The sequence below is a fragment of the Ascaphus truei genome, chromosome 4, assembly GCF_040206685.1.
Source record: "Ascaphus truei isolate aAscTru1 chromosome 4, aAscTru1.hap1, whole genome shotgun sequence".
Taxonomy (NCBI): domain Eukaryota; kingdom Metazoa; phylum Chordata; class Amphibia; order Anura; family Ascaphidae; genus Ascaphus; species Ascaphus truei.
In genome coordinates, this window is record NC_134486.1 from 129078537 (window position 1) to 129101727 (window position 23191).

General features: G+C 40.5%; 1 protein-coding gene across 10 annotated transcripts in view; it reads left to right on the forward strand.

Annotated features, from left to right (window-relative positions):
- Positions 1–23191, forward strand: part of UTRN (utrophin) — a 678467-nt gene that overhangs the window by 449711 nt on the left and 205565 nt on the right. For all 10 annotated transcript variants that reach the window (XM_075596593.1, XM_075596597.1, XM_075596594.1 and 7 more), the window contains one exon: positions 3440–3596. In XM_075596593.1, coding sequence (XP_075452708.1) covers positions 3440–3596 — 157 coding nt within the window. The remainder of the gene's footprint in view (positions 1–3439; positions 3597–23191) is intronic.

A 23191-nucleotide genomic window follows, 5' to 3' on the forward strand; every position in this document is an offset into this window, starting at 1 on the left:
TTATTTGGTGCACTTATTGCACAATAATTCCCTGTACCATAGTCCTTTATAAAAGCGCAAAGCTGTGGGCCCAATATAAATACATACAGGCTTTTAAGTAAAATTGTGTGTGTTTTTTCTAGGTCTAATTGACTGATTTTACATAGTCTCTTACTGCACTATACATTATTTGGGGTACATTCAAATTAAACTCTGGCCTGCAACAATTTAATAATGGGCTGAAGGAGCGGCTCGGTGAGTAAATGCATGGACTCTGAAAACACTGACACTGAGTTTGAAGCAGGGGGAGTCTGCACAATTCTATGCAGCGGGGCCCCCCTGCTTCTGAATACCGTGCGCTGTTTTGTAATTGTGAAACGCTTCAAATCCCATTGTGAGCAAAGGGCTAAATGAAGTACAAGTATTATTATTAACCCTTTAAGTGCCGGAGGGGCCACAGCAGCTCTGGCACAAGGCAATCGTCACAAGGAGTGATCACACGATTGCAATGTCACAGACTACGCAAACGGAAAGAAAAGAAGTGTCCTGTTCTGTTCCTCGTCATTGAAAATAAGCAAAAAGCCTATGGGGCCCCTTGAGTGGCAGGACTTCATGACGTGGGGGGGCTACGTTATGAGGCACTCAAGGGTTTAATATGTTGATTTTATGCAAAAATATAAGAAGGCCATCTTAGGGAACACCTGAGCAGCTAAGTAGCCTGCACATTTAAGCAAGGAGTTGCTTTGATGTGTCTCTGTCTTATTTCACAATAAAATACCTAAAGGATAGCCTGAGGTTTTACCTTGTTTGCTTTCAGTGCAAGTGAACCCTACTCTCCCTAGTTTGGTTTGTCACGTTATCAAAATGCAGTGCTTATTTCAGTTTACCTGTCACGCTAACTTTTCGTCCTTTTTTTTTTTTTAAGTAAAAAAATCACAGCTTTGGGATCCAGGTGTCCTTTATCCATTAATGCAGGCCTGTCAAATTCAGAATAGTTTTGGGGCAGATTCTTAAGTCTGACTGCAAGACTTTATTTTAATAAACAGTCACTATAACATACGCGTACATTTTTTTTTCTTGCATTTTCCTGGTATCGCTCTGCTCCATCCTTTTTTTCTCTCTCTCTTGCCCATCCTCTCTGTCTCTCCCCTTTCATCCCATCCCCTCTCTCTCTCCTGTCCCCCCATCCCTCCTCACTCTTCCCCCATCCCTCTCTATTTCGCTATCTCCCCTATCCCTTCTCTCTCTCCCCCCCATACCTTTCTCCCTCTCCCCATCCCGCTCTCCCCCCATACCGCTCGCTCACCATCCTGCTTTCTCTCCCCAATCCTGCTCTCTCCCCCATCCCTGTCTCTCTCCCCAAGCCCTCTCTCCCCTATACCCTTCTCTCTCTTTCTCTCCCAATCCTCTCTCCCTCTCTCTCCCCATTCCTCTCTCCCTCTCTCTCCCCATTCCTCTCTCTCCCCATTCCTCTCTCCCTCTCTCTCCTCATTCCTCTCTCCCTATTCCTCTCTCCCTCTCTCTCCCCAACCCTCTCTCCATCCCTCATCCCTCCTTCTCTATCTCCATCACTCTTTCCCCCTCTCTCACTCTTGCTCTCTCCCCCGCCACACACACACACACACACACACACACACACACACACACACACACACACACACACACACACACACACACACACACACACACACACACACACACACACACACACACACACACACACACACACAATACCCCCCTGCCCCACAATACACACACACAATACCCCCCTGCCCCACAATACACACACACAATAACCCCCTGCCCCACAATACACACACAATATCTCCACCTGCCTCTCCCACCCACACCTGCACCCTTCCCCCACAATAGTCCCACACCTTCCCCCTCCCTCACAATAGCCCCACACCTGCACCCTTCCCCCACAATAGTCCCACACCTTCCCCCTCCCTCACAATAGCCCCACACCTGCCCCTCTCCCCCACAATAGCCGCACACATTCTCCCCTCCCTCACAATAACCCCACACCTGCCCGCCTCCCCCACAATAGCCCCACACCTTCCCCCACTTCCTCACAATAGCCCCACACCTGTCCCTCTCCCCCACAATAGCCCCACCCATTAACTTGGGGGAGGTTACAGCGAGCGCTGGAAGTTGCTGCCAAGCCGCTGCAATAGTCCTACACCTTCTCCCCTCCCTCACAATAGCCCCACACCTGTCCCTCTCCCCCAAATAGCCCCACCCATTACCTTGGGGGAGCTTACAGCGAGCGTCAGAAGTTGCTGCCAGGCCACATACTCCATTGGTGCACTGGGGGGTGAAGGGGTGACGGCGGGCCAGCGCTTGCTGGGCCCCTGCGATTACCAGGAACAGGACTTCTGTCCCAGCTCTCCCAGTTCTAAATATTTGCAAAAATGTAAAATTGTAAATTTGGAAAAACATTACATTTTCACAGAAAACCAATAAGAGAAAAAAAAAATCACATTTACTGTTATTTAAAAAAAGATAAACTGCTTGTTTTTGCCCACTGTGGGACTGCTCGTTTAATAATAATAATAATAATAATATGGCGTTTAAGATGTATTTGTCATCTCAAAAGAGTGTATTTCTTAAGCTGTGGCAAGTTGTCCTAGTGCACCCACCTTTATATGTTATCACTAAGTTTTAACACATCATCTTCTCTTCTATGTTAACTCCATATTGCATCAACCCCTTTGCTACAACATCGATGGCTGCTTCAGCAGTGAAGGTGTTAATTAAAACATATGTAGCATGTTTAACTCCATAGGATAGACCTTAGGTGGTGGTCATGTGGGTACAACCTCTTGCCTTGTGGTTTTTTAACAAAGCAGCTCATTGCTCTCTCTCTATTTTTTTCTCTCTTACTATTGCATAAACATTTTTTATATAAAAAATGTTAAAACAAAAAAGGGACATAAAGTAGAAAAAAATAATTGCTAGTCTGGGGGCCCAATTTTTTTTGTGAGTTGAATTATAACGGTTGGGTCTCTCCTCTTTGGTGGCTATTCAGTTTGGGGAGTTTTCCCAATGATCAATAAAACATTCTGCTGCCCCAAAGTGGCCCATGCGACCATGAAGCTGAAGCAATGCCGTGAGCTTAAGATCACTGTCTGGCATCCTGGCAAGATTATCTGGTTCTGCATACATGCATTGTAGAAGTGTATAACGTGACACAACTAGGATCCAAATGGAATATAATCTGAACTTGCAGACTTCTAGAAATGTCTACGTACAGGAAACCGAAGAATACTCTTGTAAAAACCTGGCATATGTGATACATATAGAAAGAAATTGAGAGGATACCTTGATGTATTCTGTAAGAGTGCCTACCATTTTGGCTCGTTTCTCACACGGTAGAACATGGTGGTCCTGCAGCTATTCTGGTTATCTCTTGGTACAAAGTGTTCCCGTTGTGACCCCATGCTCTTTTTCACTGCAGGACACACTTGGAGGCGAGTGCTGAGAAATGGAATCGCTTGTTGAAGTCACTGGAAGAGCTCAAGAGCTGGTTAGATGTCAGAGATGATGAGCTAAAAAAGCAAATGCCTGTGGGAGGAGATGTTCCCACTGTACAGCAACAGTATGACTACAATAAGGTAATTTTGCAGCTTCCTTCTTGAAGGTAGACTAAGCATATGAAACAAACATTGGGTTGAGTTAACAGGAAGGCTGGCCCTACAGTATTTTTGTTTTAAGTAGCATGCCAAAAGCTGCGATCAAAGAATCTGGAAGTCTTACTAATGAACATCCCGATTATTTGATCCCATGCTACTCCGTTATTTCTTTATATGTCTGTTCCACTTGAAGTATCTTCTATATTGACTTGGTTTTGCCATGTTTCTGTTCATAGTATTTTTTATAAATAGTTTTAGACTGCAAATGAATCTGTGAACGTCCATACATATTTGGGAAAACCCCTTAGTGATCAGCATGCCAACATGCAATTCAGGGTTATAGGACTGCATTGCCCACCACTGAAACGCTATTTATTTTCCCATTTGCGCAAGGATTATGGCCACAATTTACGAAATGATTGCAAAGCAATAAAGCGTTCTGAGAACTAGCACAGCCTAGTAAATAAAAGGTTTAGACAATCTGTATCCATAAAGAAAAATGGAAATGAACCCGCTCTACCTAATAGTTTAGTCTTAGATTAATGCACTAGGGGAGTGATTGGTACAAATAAAAGAGAGCCCAGAATTCCCTCCAGAGAGAGAGGGAAGGAAAGTACGCACTCGATTGCATGCACGCTAAACTACCCAATTAGTAATGATATAGTAATTAGTAAAAAGGGATGTTAGAAAGAAATACATCAATTGATGTACCAATTCTGCATTGATATCATGAGAGGCAGATAGGGAATCAGTTGTGATATTGAGGAAAACCCCTCATATACTGCACCGACACACTTTATTCGAGTAAATACCCGGTATGTACCTGGCAGATACCTGGAATGCGCCGCTCCTCACCTCTGACAAGCCCCGTTGCATTTGCCTTCCCAGCCTGGGTTCATGCCTGGCTGATGGGCGGCTGATCTGTTAAATGATAATGATTAGGATTTAAAAGGCTGCAATGCTTCGCGTGTCTACCAGATGGCATAAATTCATGAATTGTAATGCAGTATATATATATATACTGTGCAGTATTGCAGCCAGTGGGAATAAAATGCTTCAATCCCTGCTTGGAAAATAACCCAATGCACTCGGGCAGAAAACAGTCACAAACCTCAATACACCCGGGTATACCCGAATTCGTGGGACTAGCCGAGCTCGAATAAAGTGTGTCGCCAGTGTACTACAGTAATTGCATCTATAAAAGCTTTACCTAACCTCTTGAGTGCTTCCAGATCAGTGGCGTAGTTAGACATGAGTGGGCCACCGGGCGAAAAAAATAATTCTGTCGCTCTGTTCTCCCCTGGCTGACACACCGCCCCCCCCCCCGCGCCCTATCGGCAGCCCTTTTTGTACCATCAGATGTAAGACTACCCACAGTTAATCAAATATCAGAAGCTTAAAGCAACGTCTATTTTATTTATTTATTTTTATTTATTTATTAAAATGTTTTACCAGGAAGTAATACATTGAGAGTTACCTCTTGTTTTCAAGTATGTCCTGGGCACAGAGTTATAAAAATACATTGTTACATTAAAAGAACAGGGTTAAACAGTCACTTCACAGACATTTCATGGACAGATAGAGTTGGAAAATTGGGTACAGGGGATAAAGGGCTTGTGATTTTCCGATTTGAAATAGAGCAGCTTTAACATAACTTTAACATCACCGAACGGCAGCAAACGGCTCACACCCTTTGGCTGTGCCAAAGGCTGCCCGCCTTTGGGGCAACACAGATGTACACTGGGGTGGTTGATTTTCAATGCAGCTGTGAACAAAAAGTTGTTTGTGTCCTCTTGGCTAATTAACATTCCAGTGTGTGTGGTTGACTTTCCACAAAGTACAAGCAAATGTTAAACCTTAGCATGCTGGTCCTGTGCAGAGGGGAGCAGCTCTTGGGGTGCCCCATCAGGCTGTCCACCTTAGGGGCAAAGCAGATGTACACTGGGGTGGTTGATTTTCATTTTGTAGTGTTTAAGAACCAGTGAAAAACATTTATTTTGTAATTTTCCATTAAAGGCGTGTTCCACTCATTTTAAAGAGATTTTCTTAATGCCAGCCAGTTTGTTTTAACTAAATCCCCCACCCCCCTTTGTTAAAGGTGCATCCACTGTAATTTTGAGTTCTGTGCAAGTACAAAATTGATTTTCTGGCAAAAGTATTTGCTGGAGCTTCAACTTCTATACCAGGGGAGTTAACTAAAATGTTATTAAACCCGCTCTTCTGCTCTTTTATCTTGCGTATTACAAATCTCATTATGTAGTATGTTAATCAGCAAACAACCAGCACAAGATCCAAGGGAAAGCACTAAAACGTCAAGTGGCATCACAGTATTATTAATTTAATATTGGATTCTTTTTTTCTTGTAATGTGGCCAGCTTCTGCAGAGACCTAATTAGAGAACTGGTAAGCTTAATAATAGTATTTATTTTTTAACCCATTCACTGCCAGCAATGCTTTCAAAGCATTGGCAGCAAAGCGAACATTTTATCATTTGGAGGAACAGAGAACAGTTTTAATTTTTTTTGTTGGGTAGTCAAAGGGACACCTTCCCTTCTCAAAGCACCTTAGTGACCAAATTGTGAGTCTTTTTCTTACATGATCACTTGAGATTTTTAGAATAGTTTCTCCAAAATGAATCACAGAGAGTATGCTTTGGTCTGGCCGTATCTGTTAGAAAATCATTATTTAAAATAACATAAATTACATTTATTTAATTGCAGCTGGATTTTGTGTAACTTTTTGTTCTTATGAAAGGAACGTGGTCTTTTTTCCGATCAGAGGAGAGTTCCAAGCAGTGGGTTTTAGTCCCTATTAATCCTTAGTGCTTTGTAACACAGAGTAGACTCTTTATTTTCTATTTGCTGTACAATATGACCATTTTTAAATGTATTTCATATTTTGAACTCCCAAAGGATATTCCTCTAAAATGAAGGTGTAGTTGAAATACTATGCCTTCCTTAGTCATCTGCAGCTCCAAGCTACAGTTCAAAGATGATACAAAATGCAAATTTTAGGGGAATGTTGACTAGTCATATGGGAGATTCCATCCTACAGTAGATGTATTTGTTTAAGGCATTGTAGTATTGTCTTCACAGTCCTACTGTATTCCAGGACTTATCATTATGGCTATTTTTATAGGCGTTTTCATCCTACATGTGCTTTTATAGAAACGGATGAATTGGAACTGCCGTTTCCTGTAAATAGTTAAATGAACAGAAGTGTATGAAGGAGTCTGACACAGATTTTTTCCCCACTAAATAACTTGACTTTTAATAGGCTCAGTATGTACCACAACCTTGTCCTTTGTGTGTAACGAACAAGTTACTCTTGAGCACTCTTCCCTGATCTAGATAAAGTATTGGCTCTCATGGTACAATATTTATACCTATTAAAACATCCATTCAGTAACATTGCCCCCACATTCTGTGCATGTCTGTCCTCACTCTTATTTTTTGTCAATTCGGCAACTTCTTCATATATTTTGATGTAAAGGCAATGAGAAATAAGAAAGGGAGGGTATTGTAGTTTAATGAAGTGTCATCAGTTTTAGCCAGTTTTGTCATCATATTGGCCAGGTTGTAGGGCAAAGATACAGAAAGATACATGTTGGGTACCTGATAGGTAGGAATGAAACCAGTTTAAAGCATGCTTCCCTATTCGACAGCACTGGAGGTTGTTAAGCAAGATAACATGATCAACAATATCAAAAGCCTTTGCAAATTCTAGGAATATTGCATCAGTGAGTTGTCCCAGTTCCATTCCACACTGGATTTCATTGCAAACTTTTAACAGGGTAGTTACCGTGGAGTATTTGGGGCGAAAACCAGATTGGAATTGGCTAGGGAAATTTGTCTTGGTATAGTAATCGCTTAATTGGGAGTGAACACATTTTGGATAGTATTGGGAGACGAGAGATTGGCCTGTAGTTTGAGACAGTGTTTTTGTCCACACTTTTGAAAATTGCGACTACTCTGGCAGTTTTCCAGGTCTTGGGGATATGGCCTGCAGGCAGAATACAATTGACTATGGAAGCAATTGGTTTGGCAATGGCTGGGGCACCAAATCTTAGGTACTTAGATTGCAGTAAGTCAGGTCCACATTGGCTGCTTAGTTTTAGTTTGAGGAGCGCTTGTGTAATCTCCTCTTCGGATACTGGGACAAATGAAAAATTGTGAGCAGTGTTGGGAGAGGTGGGGCTATAGAGTACTCTCAGAATGAGGTTCATGTTTGTGGTTTGGGTTGCGTTTCGCTAATAAGTTAGTAGCACACCCCACAAAGTAATCATTTGCAATGTCAGTTGGATTTGTCAGAGTAATATCCTCTTCCATCCTGCGTGATATTACTTGGCTAGAAGGCTGGAATATATTGTTGATGACCTTCCAGAAGTTAGCTGGGTTTGATATATTCTGGTGGAGATTGTCAGAGGAATATTGTGCTTTTCAAGTCTTGTTTGCCTTGTGCACATGTTCCGCAGGCATCTGTAGTTATTAAGATCCTTGGTAGTGCCAGTTAGTTTGCAGTTTTTCCACAAGGCATCCCTGAAATGGTAGATTGCTATAAGGTCAGTTGTAACCCATGGAAGGTGGGCCCCCCGAACTATTATTCTGCGTAGTGGAGCATGGGTATCACAGCATTTTAATCGGTTTGGAAATAGTCGAGCGCAGAATCAGGGTCAGGAATTAAGTCAATTCTGTACCAACGGCAGTTGGTAAGGTCAGCCAGAAACTGTTGTGGGTTAAAGTTTCAAAATTTTCAAGTGACGAGAACTTTAGGTCTTGATTGGGGTGGTTTAATTTTCCTTACACAGTACACTATTGCAGGGGAGCGTAAACTTTTTCAGCTGCGCTGCCCTGCCTTCTCCCCCTTGCTCTCGCGCCATCCTCACCTTGCTCGGCAACGTCAAATGACACCGTGGGGGTCACGTGACCCCGTTGCCATGGAGATGGACGTGTGACATCACTCTGCATGGCACTGCGGCGTCATTTGACACCACATTGCCATGGCAACGCGTCCCTGCATCTCTTCAGAATCCAGGTAAATTCGTTGCAGAGGCCTCACGCGAACTCCCGGCATTTAATTTAAATGACTGGGGGAAGAGCGCGGGAACTCTGCAACAGCCTGCGCCCCCCCAGACAAATCTCCCACACCCCAAGTTTGCGCACCGCTGCACTATTGCATGGTCACTGAAAATGTCCGTCCGGAAGGATGCCAGATAATTGGATTCTGCTGGGATTTGAGGAGAGAATCCAGTCTAGCAAAGAATGGTTGTGAGATTTCAGGTTTGTCCTTGTGGGTTGGGAAATGAGTTGTGATAGGTTAAGTGACTTGAGTTGTATCTGGATTTTGTGGTTTTCAGGGTCGAGCCAATTGTAGTTGAAATCCCCAAGAACTAGCAGTTCACTCTTCTCATTCAGAGAGGAAATGGAGCCAAGAAATTGGGTGATATCAGTCAGGGACTGTAGAGGGGCTTTAGGGGGAGGTAGATGCCAGCAAGCAAGATAGGCTTAGAAAAGGGGAGGCAGATTTTGCCAACTAGGATTTCAAAAGAGGATGGGCTTGGGGGGGGGGGGGGTGATGGGCTTTAATATAACAGTGCACATGTAAGGTGTCTGCAATATAAAATAACACCCCTCCTCCTCTCTTTGACCTATCTTTCCTAGAAATGGAGTATCCCTGAATGGCGATATATTTTATAGAGGGTTTTATGGGTTAGCCATGTTTTTGTGAGATCGATAGCTTTGGGTTTATGCATAAGGCACCATGCCCTTAGTTCATTCAGTTTGGGCAGCAGGCCAATGCAAAGGTTAATAATAAATGTATTTCCTAAACTATCGCATGGTCATTTGGTAAGGAATAAATCCATTGAGAGTATCTATTCCGAATCCTATAATTTTTACTAGATGTTAATGCATTCTACTCAACTGCTTTTGCCTGGTAAATGTTTTAAATGTTATAATTTTCCATTGTATTTAATATAGAACAGTTTGTCACAACAATCAAGTTAAACAAGTATGTTTCATAGTATTTTTTAAGTATGATGGATTGCACGGGTTGGGTAATAGATATAATCACCACTTCCAGTAGCTGCTTCTTCAAAAAAGCATTTAGGCAAATTGTTCTTTAAAATGATAACCACAGCCTGTGAGTCTGCATAATGAGTTATATATTTTTTTGTATTGGAGGCACATAATTTATTTTACAATCATTGCTGCATTATGCTTGCATGGATCTCTAGGCCTGTTGCTATTGGAAGGATTTAAGCATAAGTGGTGCATTCAGGAAGCTTGAATGGAGCATTGTTAACCTGAAATTGGAATTCTCCATTTTAATATTGATTTATAAAGGCTGCAATTAACATACATTTGTAATAAACGTAACTTTGAAACTGTAGGACTGTAGTTGTACAAGCGGCTTAACGGTACAAAAGAATAAATATGAGAGCGCTAAATCGGCAACTGTGATGTTAGGTTGTAATATTCCCTTACAATTGGGGATACGCGAACCTGCTAAGGTTTGCGTCGCCACAGTTTCCACCGAGAACCCGCTAAAACTTTATTATTACTTTTGATACCACAATAGCACATTTTTAACTATTTGTTAAAAAAATGTACAATTTCTTTTTTTTGTTTGTTTTTTTATAGCAGCCTATGACTTTTTACAAGTTTTTTTTTTTTAGTTTGATTGAATTTATAAAGCAAAATAAATCGAAAATGCAATGCCCATGGACTGTTTAGCAATGACCAACCTTTTTGCTAACTTTTCTGTCAAATCTAATTTTTCCGCCAAACTGAAATGGGGGGGGGGGGGGATTAGAAAATTTCGCTTACATATGCGAACGGCTTGCACATCTTTAGTTACAATCTAGAAGTCATTTAAATATGAAGGAGTGGAGATTTAGGTCCATATTTATAAGGCGGTGCTATCGATTCAAGTGAATGTTCTGTCTCCGGTGCCAGAAGAAGGCTTACATTATAGCATAGCATTGGTTTTCATGTGCTTAGCATGGGCCATAATAACTGCTTGCAGAAGATTGTTAATTACAGTATTCTAGGTGCAAACATTGTAAATATGTTTTAGGCTTCTTATATGCACAATGTCTGGCTGGGTAGAGACATCCTAAAATGTTGCCTATCTCCTCATTACAAGCCATTCAATGTCCTTTAACCTTAATGCACTAGTAGCCTGAATGTAAATTAAATTATCTATTTTCAGGTTGTTTTTTTAAGATGGTCTTTTACATGACTTCTTTTTCATTAGCGTTCATAACAGGTTTTGTCAAAAGGCTGTTTTTTATTTTATTTAATATGCGTAGACATATATGCACGTATTTACCAAATTGTGTACATGTTTGTATTGTGTATTTTAAAAAGCCCTTCCCATGTTGGGTCCTGTTCCGTTTTACGTTTCGAAGTGACATAACTTGAAAGATAGTTTTCTGTGATTGGCTGCTTCAGATATTTATAAATAAGACACTTAAAGCAGCAATACTACTGTACATTTTTGCCTGTTTTTGTGTTTTACTATACGTAAAGTATGCGACAATGTATAATGCTACATTCTTACCTAAGCTGGTAATCTTTTGGTGATTCTGTTATAAATCTGTCAAAATCCTGATTGTGTGCCTAGCTATATGGCCACATTTCAGTTTCAATCAATCCTTCAGGCTGTGTAACTCAGCAGCTACAAGGTATCTGGCTGCTACTAAGGTAACATTATTTATTGTTACAGTTTGCAGCTCAAACTGCTGGGAATATTGGCAACAAATTATCACAAACAGAAAAGTGATACAAAGATCTTGCATTGCTGGGGAGGTTGCTAAGCCTGCTATAGAAATAAAAGGATTCTCAGTATATTAAAACTCATTAAAATGGCATTAAGAGTTGAATTAAAAAAAACACAAAAAAGTCACTATTATCTAATACCACAGAACTAATTTATTTAAAAAATAAAAAAACATATACGATTTCACATGTTTTGCTGCTTTATGTCCCAGATCCAAAAGGGTGCTAAGCTTTAGCACACCTCCGCTCCCATTCATAGGGGGTAATTCTATCAAATCCAAAGTGGCTTTTCGGGCTGTTTTCGGCCCTAAATCCTAATTGACTTCAATGGGGAGTTTCTGCTGAAACCAACCCGAGTGGCCTCTTCAGAATATATACATTTAAAAGAATCGGAGACTAACTAGTACTAATGCTGTTCCGTTTACTTTTTAAATGGTTATGCTTTCAATTTGTTCTAAAAAAAACATTGTGAAGGGCACATCATCTGGAAAGTTTGTTTCATTTGATGACCTCCAAATTCATACTTGCCAGCCTCAATCCTCTGGAGTGCTCACTTACTTTTAAAGTCAGTGGTCCGATGTCTATGCGGGTCTGTGTTGATGGATAGGTTATTCTGTAAGGCATCTTTAAGTTACAGCATAGAAAATGGTGTTGTAGGTGGTAATAGCCTTCAATTGCTTTCAATGGAGCAACACCAGAGTTATTTTTAGAACAGAACACATGAAGAGGAGGGTTTTCAAAAGTTGTGTGTACAATAGACCTGTGGCTTTCACCCCCTCCTTCGGGAATCAGATTTTAGCAATGACTAAGCATTAACAAACAAGCAAATGCGCCTGGATTCCAGACAAATAAAGTGGTGTTTATCACTCTGGCCTAGTTGGGGTTCTATGTGTACAGGGTTCAAAACCACTGCACTATTACTGTACATCTTTAAGAACTTGCCAGTTGATCACAAGCTGCGATGATTCTGCACTTCTCAGGACAAATACGTATGACTAAAAAAACTTTGCACTATAACATTTGAAATACCACTACAACAGGATTTACTTTAAATCCCTCTACATGCAAATATCTGATATGTTTTGGGTTGCCTCTGGATAAACATCAGTGGCTCTTGTGAGTGCCATAAAGGGGAAGGGCAGTGGGAACAGCGCTAATGCAATTAATATAAAAATTAGTGACAATTAAGCAACTAACATAATAGGAATACACACTCAAATGTTGGAGTGGAGGCAGCCAGGAAAAAAATAGGTCACACAAACCAATATACACAGTAAAAACACATAAACCGGCGCCTCAAAGAAATAAAAATAATAGTCTGACCGAATATAGTCCAAAAAAGCTGGGATGAGTTCCAAGGAAGTATCTTCAATGTAGTATCAAACAAACAAACATAAAGGACGACAACATAGAAGAAAAAAAGAGAAAAAGATCATAGTGCAACTAAAAACAAAAAATCACTGATAAGGTATGCAAGAAATGATAGCAGTTTAATACAATGAATAAAAATAAATATAAAAACAACAAACACTTGATTGTTGGGCAAGAGACACTTATAAAGCAATGGCATCCAGTGGGGCTAAAATGAAAACCCTACTTACAGCAAGGCTGATATACGTAAGCCTGTAGCACAATGTCACTTTACACTCTGAAGCCTGGGAGAGAGATGGCACAGCTCTACCTCTGGAAGCTCCACACCGCTGGGAAGCACCGCTCTTGAGGCTCCACACCGCCAAAAACCACAGCTGTCCACACACCCACGAGTCAGCACAAGAGCAGGAAGCAAAACAGGCAACAGCCTGAACTCAGTGCTGCCGGGGGACTCACTGAAGCAAACCACGCGGACCAGAGGTCTCGCGATGTCAGTGACGTCACCACTATAGGCAGGGACAGGGGAAGAACACACGCGAGTGCCAGGGAGCTCTCAGAGCCAAGGCTAAGGAAGGAAAGGTATAAAGGCTACCAGGGAAGAACGCCAAATGTCTCTGCCAGAAGAAGGTCCACCCTACGCGTTTCGTGACGTCAGTCACTTCGTCAGGGGCATGATGGGAAATAAAAAAGTGCCAGCATATTTATACTAAAACACTAATTAACATATTAGCATAAAACACAGTAATAAAATTCAATCATAAACAAGCAAACTCATACCAGTGATAATAAACATAGAAATACCATAAAAGAAATAAATAACATTGAAATACATGAAAATAAAAATAGACATAAAACACCTGCTCTTAAAGAAACAGTACACAGAAAAAACATACATAAGAATAACATTACAGGAGACTCAGGATATGGGAAACTGCCAGTACCAATAGACAACAAACAGCAAAAGGGAATGTAACTACACAAAGTGTCACATGGAATAAACCATATAACCACACTATTTCACCAAAAAAGCAGCTAGATCGAATTCAATATTCAGACCATTGGGGGATAGCGTTTTGAGTTCATATATCCAATATGACTCACGTTTACTAATACCATTGATTTTATCTCCCCCTCTCCAATCACCGGGGTACCTTTCGATAGCCTGACATTTGAGACCAGTAGGATTCTGTTGGTGATGGGTTAAAAAATGATGGGACACGCTATGTGTAGTTAGACCCTTTCTAATGATGTATATGTGTTCATATATACGTCTTTGGTAAGCCCTCCCTGTACGGCCAACATATTGCAGCCCGCACGGGCACTGCAATAAGTAAATAACGTATGCAGAATGACAGTCAATATACTGTATGAACATATATTATATATCTGACCGGCAACATTGGAGCTAAACGTATTTTGTTTAGAACTGTATTTGCAGGCAGTACAATTATTGCAAGCAAAAAAGCCTTTTGGATGTTGTTCCAAGTTTGATACCTTAGATAAATTAGGGCAAGTGGGAGCCAACCTAGATTGCAAATTAGGGGCCTTCCTAAAAATAATAGAAGGTTTAGGTGGGAGAATTTGGGCCTGACAGCCAAGGGCATGATCGATCACCGTGTAGAGAGATGTTACGTCGGCGGTGACCCACACATACCCCGGCTGCCACTCCAAACCACGCAATGCCTGAAGCACGTGGGTGGTATCACGTAGATAGGACCTAAGAAGAGAAACATGAGGTTGCAAATAATAATCGATAAATTGAGATAAATTAGAAGTAAGCGAACCAATTCCAGATATAATGGGTCTACCTGGTGGGGTGTGAAGATCCTTATGAATTTTGGGGATGATGTAAAACAAGGGGATATGGGGATGTGCTGTTAATAAAAAATCATATTCATCCCTAGAAATAGCTAAATTAGCTACCCCCTGTTCTAATAATGTAGTGAGTTCTGCAAGAAAATGTGTGGTGGGATCCGCAGAAAGGGGGAGGTAAGTGGCAATGTCCTGAAGAAGTCTATCAGACTCATGGATGTAATAGTCTTTATCCATGACCACTATACCTCCCCCTTTATCAGCAGGATTGATAACTATGGATTCGTTACTTTCCAATTGAACCATCGCTTGTTTTTCTTGAAGGCTCAAATTATCTTTACGAATCTTGAATTTATGACTAGAGGTCTCCAAATCTTGGGTTACCAGATCAATGAAGGTGTTCACAAAATGTCCCTGTGCATGTTTAGGGTTAAAAGTGGAGGATTTTTTAAAAGTTTTAACAGTTTTAATAGGCGGAGCAGTTGTAGATAGATCAGTTTGGTCAGGGATGTTTTGATTACTTATACTACTAATAGCATCATTGATGAAGTATTTTTTAAGGGCCAGTTTCCTGGCGAATTTCTGCACATCAATGTACATGTTAAAGCTATTAGGCCCACATACCAGTGCAAATGTTAAACCTTTTCCCAAGACTTTTTTCTCTACATCAGTCAGCGTGTACTTGCTAATGTTAAAGATATTTGAATCATCTACATCTCTTCTTCTAACTCTGTTTCGCTTGTTATTGCCTCCTCTCTGTCCTCTACGTCGTTTTTTCTTGCTGCCTAGGAGCACTAAATCTAAAGGGGGTTTGGATATCGTGGTGACCTTGACCTCCGGAAAGATGTGCTCCCTTTCCTTGCGACACTCTAAAAAAAGAGAACGCCTGTTTAGTGACCTGTGTGGGTAGAGACTCATAGCTACTGATCTCCTCATCCTCCTCACAATCCTTCTCAGATAATACCTGGAATTGGTTGCTAATAATAATGTCGTCTGCCTGTGCCAAAGATGGAATAATAGCTTTAGGTTTGGACATACGCTGTGAAATGAATTGCTGTTTGTTGTGTACTGGCAGTTTGGTTGGTAAATTAGGAAGAGACTCTGAGTCTCTGGATGAACAAATTACCGATATTCAGACTAAACTTGAGTCTTTTAAAGGCAATAGTGAGCTTTTGACACTTGAGCCTGAAATTAAGAAAAGATTGGTAAAATTGGAAAAGGACATTATTACTACCAAACAGCAAAAATTTATCAGGGATAAATTGGACTATGAGTCAGGCAATTATAAGAGCTGGAATAAAAATTCAAAAGAAAATAGCAATAAGTCTAGTTATAAAAAACGATCTACGAGTAGGAATAAACATCCTCCGCAAGATAAATATAAAAATGACAAAACTAATATGAAAAAAATTCTAGTAATAATTCCAGTACCATTATAACTAAACCTGACTCAGAGTCTCTTCCTAATTTACCAACCAAACTGCCAGTACACAACAAACAGCAATTCATTTCACAGCATATGTCCAAACCTAAAGCTATTATTCCATCTTTGGCACAGGCAGACGACATTATTATTAGCAACCAATTCCAGGTATTATCTGAGAAGGATTGTGAGGAGGATGAGGAGATCAGTAGCTATGAGTCTCTACCCACACAGGTCACTAAACAGGCGTTCTCTTTTTTAGAGTGGCGCAAGGAAAGGGAGCACATCTTTCCGGAGGTCAAGGTCACCACGATATCCAAACCCCCTTTAGATTTAGTGCTCCTAGGCAGCAAGAAAAAACGACGTAGAGGACAGAGAGGAGGCAATAACAGGCGAAACAGAGTTAGAAGAAGAGATGTAGATGATTCAAATATCTTTAACATTAGCAAGTACACGCTGACTGATGTAGAGAAAAAAGTCTTGGGAAAAGGTTTAACATTTGCACCGGTATGTGGGCCTAATAGCTTTAACATATACATTGATGTGCAGAAATTCGCCAGGAAACTGGCCCTTAAAAAATACTTCATCAATGATGCTATTAGTAGTATAAGTAATCAAAACATCCCTGACCAAACTGATCTATCTACAACTGCTCCGCCTATTAAAACTGTTAAAACTTTTAAAAAATCCTCCACTTTTAACCCTAAACATGCACAGGGACATTTTGTGAACACCTTCATTGATCTGGTAACCCAAGATTTGGAGACCTCTAGTCGTAAATTCAAGATTCGCAAAGATAATTTGAGCCTTCAAGAAAAACAAGCGATGGTTCAATTGGAAAGTAACGAATCCATAGTTATCAAACCTGCTGATAAAGGGGGAGGTATAGTGGTCATGGATAAAGACTATTACATCCATGAGTCTGATAGACTTCTTCAGGACATTGCCACTTACCTCCCCCTTTCTGCGGATCCCACCACACATTTTCTTGCAGAACTCACTACATTATTAGAACAGGGGGTAGCTAATTTAGCTATTTCTAGGGATGAATATGATTTTTTATTAACAGCACATCCCCATATCCCCTTGTTTTACATCATCCCCAAAATTCATAAGGATCTTCACACCCCACCAGGTAGACCCATTATATCTGGAATTGGTTCGCTTACTTCTAATTTATCTCAATTTATCGATTATTATTTGCAACCTCATGTTTCTCTTCTTAGGTCCTATCTACGTGATACCACCCACGTGCTTCAGGTGTTGCGTGGTTTGGAGTGGCAGCCGGGGTATGTGTGGGTCACCGCCGACGTAACATCTCTCTACATGGTGATCGATCATGCCCTTGGCTGTCAGGCCATACGTCGCACGCTAGATATGGACGGTAGTATGTCATCAGTTTAAATTTTTTTGTTATAGATAGTATTCATTTTATTTTAACGCATAATTATTTTTCGTTTAATTCTAAGTTTTATCTACAGGTATGTGGCACGGCCATGGGAACCAGGTTTGCTCCAAGTTATGCCAACGTATTTATGGGGCAGTGGGAGGAGAATTTTATTTGGAATAACTGCCCCCTTGGAGCAAACCTGGTGCTCTGGCTTCGCAACATAGACGACATTTTGTTTGTGTGGAATGGCAGTATTGAATCATTACATTTCTTTATTTCTTATCTCAACAACAATCAGTTAAATCTTAAGTTTACATGTCATTTTGACCCTAGTTCCATTGACTTTCTAGACTTGAATATTAGTCCTGTCAATAATCATATAAGTACAAAAACGTACTTTAAAACTGTACAGACCAATAATTATGTAATGGCCACCAGTCAGCACAATCCTCAATGGTTGCGCAACACCCCCAAGGGCCAGTTCATTCGCCTGAGACGAAACTGCTCAAATGATGAGGTTTTTGCGTCTCAGGCGAATGAACTAAAGAACACATTTTTGGATAGACATTATTCAGAAGATCTACTTTCTCAAACTATGTCGCAGTACATGACATTGATAGGGCTGGCCTTCTAGAATACAAGAAGGATAAAGGTGATTCTATTCAAAATAATGTGGTCTCCTTTATAACACAGTACAACTCCATGGCACCTCATATTAGGAATCTTTTGTGTAATCATTGGCCTATCCTTTTAAGAGACCCTATTTTGGCCCAAATTCTCCCACCTAAACCTTCTATTATTTTTAGGAAGGCCCCTAATTTGCAATCTAGGTTGGCTCCCACTTGCCCTAATTTATCTAAGGTATCAAACTTGGAACAACATCCAAAAGGCTTTTTTGTTTGCAATAATTGTACTGCCTGCAAATACAGTTCTAAACAAAATACGTTTAGCTCCAATGTTACCGGTCAGATATATAATATACGTTCATACAGTATATTGACTGTCATTCTGCATACGTTATTTACTTATTGCAGTGCCCGTGCGGGCTGCAATATGTTGGCCGTACAGGGAGGGCTTACCAAAGACGTATATATGAACACATATACAACATTAGAAAGGGTCTAACTACACATAGCGTGTCCCATCATTTTTTAACCCATCACCAACAGAATCCTACTGGTCTCAAATGTCAGGCTATCGAAAGGTACCCTGGTGATTGGAGAGGGGGAGATAAAATCAATGGTATTAGTAAACGTGAGTCATATTGGATATATGAACTCAAAACGCTATCCCCCAATGGTCTGAATATTGAATTCGATCTAGCTGCTTTTTTGGTGAAATAGTGTGGTTATATGGTTTATTCCATGTGACACTTTGTGTAGTTACATTCCCTTTTGCTGTTTGTTGTCTATTGGTACTGGCAGTTTCTCATATCCTGAGTCTCCTGTAATGTTATTCTTATGTATGTTTTTTCTGTGTACTGTTTCTTTAAGAGCAGGTGTTTTATGTCTATTTTTATTTTCATGTATTTCAATGTTATTTATTTCTTTTATGGTATTTCTATGTTTATTATCACTGGTATGAGTTTGCTTGTTTATGATTGAATTTTATTACTGTGTTTTATGCTAATATGTTAATTAGTGTTTTAGTATAAATATGCTGGCACTTTTTTATTTCCCATCATGCCCCTGACGAAGTGACTGACGTCACGAAACGCGTAGGGTGGACCTTCTTCTGGCAGAGACATTTGGCGTTCTTCCCTGGTAGCCTTTATACCTTTCCCTCCTTAGCCTTGGCTCTGAGAGCTCCCCGGCACTCGCGTGTGTTCTTCCCCTGTCCCTGCCTATAGTGGTGACGTCACTGACATCGCGAGACCTCTGGTCCGCGTGGTTTGCTTCAGTGAGTCCCCCGCAGCACTGAGTTCAGGCTGTTGCCTGTTTTGCTTCCTGCTCTTGTGCTGACTCGTGGGTGTGTGGACAGCTGTGGTTTTCGGCGGTGTGGAGCCTCAAGAGCGGTGCTTCCCAGCGGTGTGGAGCTTCCAGAGGTAGAGCTGTGCCATCTCTCTCCCAGGCTTCAGAGTGTAAAGTGACATTGTGCTACAGGCTTACGTATATCAGCCTTGCTGTAAGTAGGGTTTTAATTTTAGCCCCACTGGATGCCATTGCTTTATAAGTGTCTCTTGCCCAACAATCAAGTGTTTGTTGTTTTTATATTTATTTTTATTCATTGTATTAAACTGCTATCATTTCTTGCATACCTTATCAGTGATTTTTTGTTTTTAGTTGCACTATGATCTTTTTCTCTTTTTTTCTTCTATGTTGTCTTCCTTTATGTTTGTTTGTTTGAGACTACATTGAAGATACTTCCTTGGAACTCATCCCAGCTTTTTTGGACTATATTCGGTCAGACTATTATTTTTATTTCTTTGAGGCGCCGGTTTATGTGTTTTTTCTTGTGAGTGCCATGCTACTGTATGCATCCAACTCTCCAGTTGGCAAATTTGGTATCTCCTATGTATTTAAATGTCCCGCGTCACGTGACGTGGGAATAAAATGCATAGGCGATACTGGCACCCCATAACGGGGCCTGTTCCTCCGGAAGCAGTGGGGCCCCGGACCTGAAATCAACGCGGTTCTGCTCCGGAGACCCCTTGCTCATCTACACTAGTAATAAAAATTTTATATTAAAAAACATTAATTTCAGGTGAGATTTGCGCCAGGTGAGGCGGCCCTTTTCAGAGAGGCGATCTTCACGTCGCCGGCTACTTGCCCGTTTTGGGAATTTTGCTATCCCAGGTAATCGAGTCTCTGAATACCGTGATAGCAACGCTCATAAAACAGGCAATTTAAATGGCCCGGCGATTTTATTTTTATGAACGCTTATAGCATGGGTCCCTTAGAGTTATGAAGCACTGAACCAGTTGTCAGACATTGGTGATCTCTTACTTGATTTGAGCTTCATTTGTACTTTATTATAACGATTGTCATCGGCACAGTGTGTTTCCAAAAATCAGACGGGAGAAAATCAATGGCATATTGCATTTTCATCATTAATACTTAATTTCATTTGGCAGTGTAATCTTTTAAAAACTTATAGGTAGGGTGTGTATCATAAATAAGGAGAATTTTGACTTTGGAGTGCCGGCTTCTGCATGGCGGCAAACTTTGCTGGGCGGGCAAAGACAACATGGTGCTACATTTGGCGTTGCTCTGTCACTGCCCTGTGAATTTGCTTTATTGATTTTATCGATTTATTATTGCAGTGACATCTACAGTACAAGAAATAATAATGGGAAAGCAGGGAGAATAATTTGAATCTACAAGAAGAAAAGGAGAGATCAGAGCATTGCAAGGATTACAGTTGCATTAATGTAGAGAGTATTTCCATTTTTTTTTTAACCAATCCAGTTCACCTTTCCCAATCCCTTGCATTTCCATCCATGGAAACGGAAGATCGCTTGCTGAGCCGTCATACAGAGGGATACATCTGTGGGATTATGGTATAAAATTACTGTATTAACAATCACATGACTAATTAAAATGAAGGCAGCTTTCTGCCACCAAAGTGTGTGTCAGTGAAAATCTATGCTGCTCTTCTTTTAACAATAATATTTACATGGATATTACATAATCAGAATGGTGGGGTATAGCATGATCACTTTGCACAATATATGTATCAAGGCAGAAGTGGTGTAATTCTGGGGGAGGGAGTAAATGTGCATGTATGAAATAAAAAAAATCCTGTTAATCAAGAGGATTTTTTCATTGATCTGGTACAGGTAGTTTTGCCTTAGATTTGCTTTTACTTTTAAAACCCACCTCCGAAATGAAGCATTTCAATAGTCTGCACTTATGGCTATTGTCCCACAAACACAGTAATTTCTACCCACCATTGTGGCCAAGTACTGCCATACACTTATTCCCTCATCTGCTGTCTCTGTAAATCTCCCAACATACATTACCACTTCATTTGTAAGCTCTCCCGGGCAGGGATTGCTTTTCCTATTGTCTGACTTTGTTGTGCTTATTGTATTGTAATTCCCTGTGCCGTATTGTCGTTGTAAAGCGGGCACTATATAAACAAAGATATACAAGGGCGAGAAAAAGTTTGTGAACCCCAATGATAATTATGGAAGATAACCTTCTTTTCTTCAATATCCAATAGGGTTTATATTAACCAATTCCATGTCCTTGGAAACAAAATGATGTATGCATTTAGACAAACAATGAGTAATTAGGAGAGTCAGGGTGTGTGCAAAAGTATGTGAAACCATGGGTTTAATCAGCTACAGTAAATTAATAGGGATAATTAGTTTCAGGTGTTTAAATAAATAAGTAGATGTTTGTGGGTAAGTTTAGGAGGCCTCACCAAATACAGTATAAAGACAGAAACTTTGTGAGTTTGGTGTTCACCATACAGGTGTGTGGAAACACATCATGCCACGATCAAAAGAAATCTCTGATGACCTCAGAAAAGCGGTTATTTGTGGATAAATAAATGTTGAAAAATGATTGTTTTGTGTCAGTTGTTTGAACGGGTTATCTGTAACTATTGTTAACACTTAGATTAAGATAGAAATTTTTTTGTAGGTTTGAAATATGGGAAAGATGTAAAAATCCTAAGGGGTGCACAAACTTTTTCTCACCACTGTACGTACATACATACATGATACATATGCTCCATATTGATAGAAACTTCCAAGCAAGTAAAGGTGATGTCAATGAAATGCATATGCATCCCAAATACTGTCGCCATTAAATATTGGCTCAACATCAAGGAATGTGTGGATAGCTTTTTTTTCCTCCTCTTATGGAGATTAAAGCTCTTAAAAAAATTCTTTATCCATTGAATTATAAGTGATGAGATTTCAGTTGTCTGAGATTGTGACACAAAAGAGGTTTTTGGCCAGTGCTGCTGGTTTTTATAACGGTAGATCACCTTCTTATTTACCAAAATGTAATTTTTTCCCTTCCAGAGTGATTTAATTTGCAGCACTAATTAAGAAAAAAGGATTGCACAAAATAAGAGCTTTGGAAAATGGCATCTCATTTGCGACCCATAGTAATTAATGGTTTTATTTTAATTGAGCCTATTCATTTTTTTTAATACAATTTTCCATTGAGCATGACAAGATAACGAGAGATTTAATTGGAAAAGTACACTTTTACCTCAACTATAAAGGAGTGTCCCCCCCTTGATGGCTATTTGCTTCTTTGAATTGAGTGTGCTTTATGATTTTGTGCCTGCGCTGTAAAGATAGACATACTCTGTTTCAGATGACTTTTCCAATTGTCAAATTAAGATTACTGTAAGCAGTGGTAGTATTTTGTAGTTTACTTTTATTTTAGTTTGCTATGTGCAGTTTTAAAGTGATTTGTGAAATCTCATTAGGTGCCAATTCACGACTTGTCACAACGACATAGAGAATAAGTTAAAACAAACATTAACAACAGTAACGCTTGTGCTCACCACGAACAAGGAGGGACCCGGGAACTGAGGTGGGAAAGATAAAACCTGCACCCGCAGCTGCGGAGGCACGCCTGGCAGGTGGATCGTCAGCGTAGCCGGGTCTGAACGGAAGAGATAGCGTTAGTCCATATACTTGCCGGATATTAGGGAGGAGCCAGGAGAGTGGTCGGTGCTGAGAGCCGTGATCGTGGGTTGGAGCCGGGTGGTTGGTCGTGTCCTAAAGCCGAGGGTTGGAGAAGTCAGATGGTCAGGAGGCAAGCCGGGGTCGATTTCCAGAGAGGGTCCTAAGTCAAGCCAGGTCGGTACACAGGAGAGAATATGAGAGCAAGGT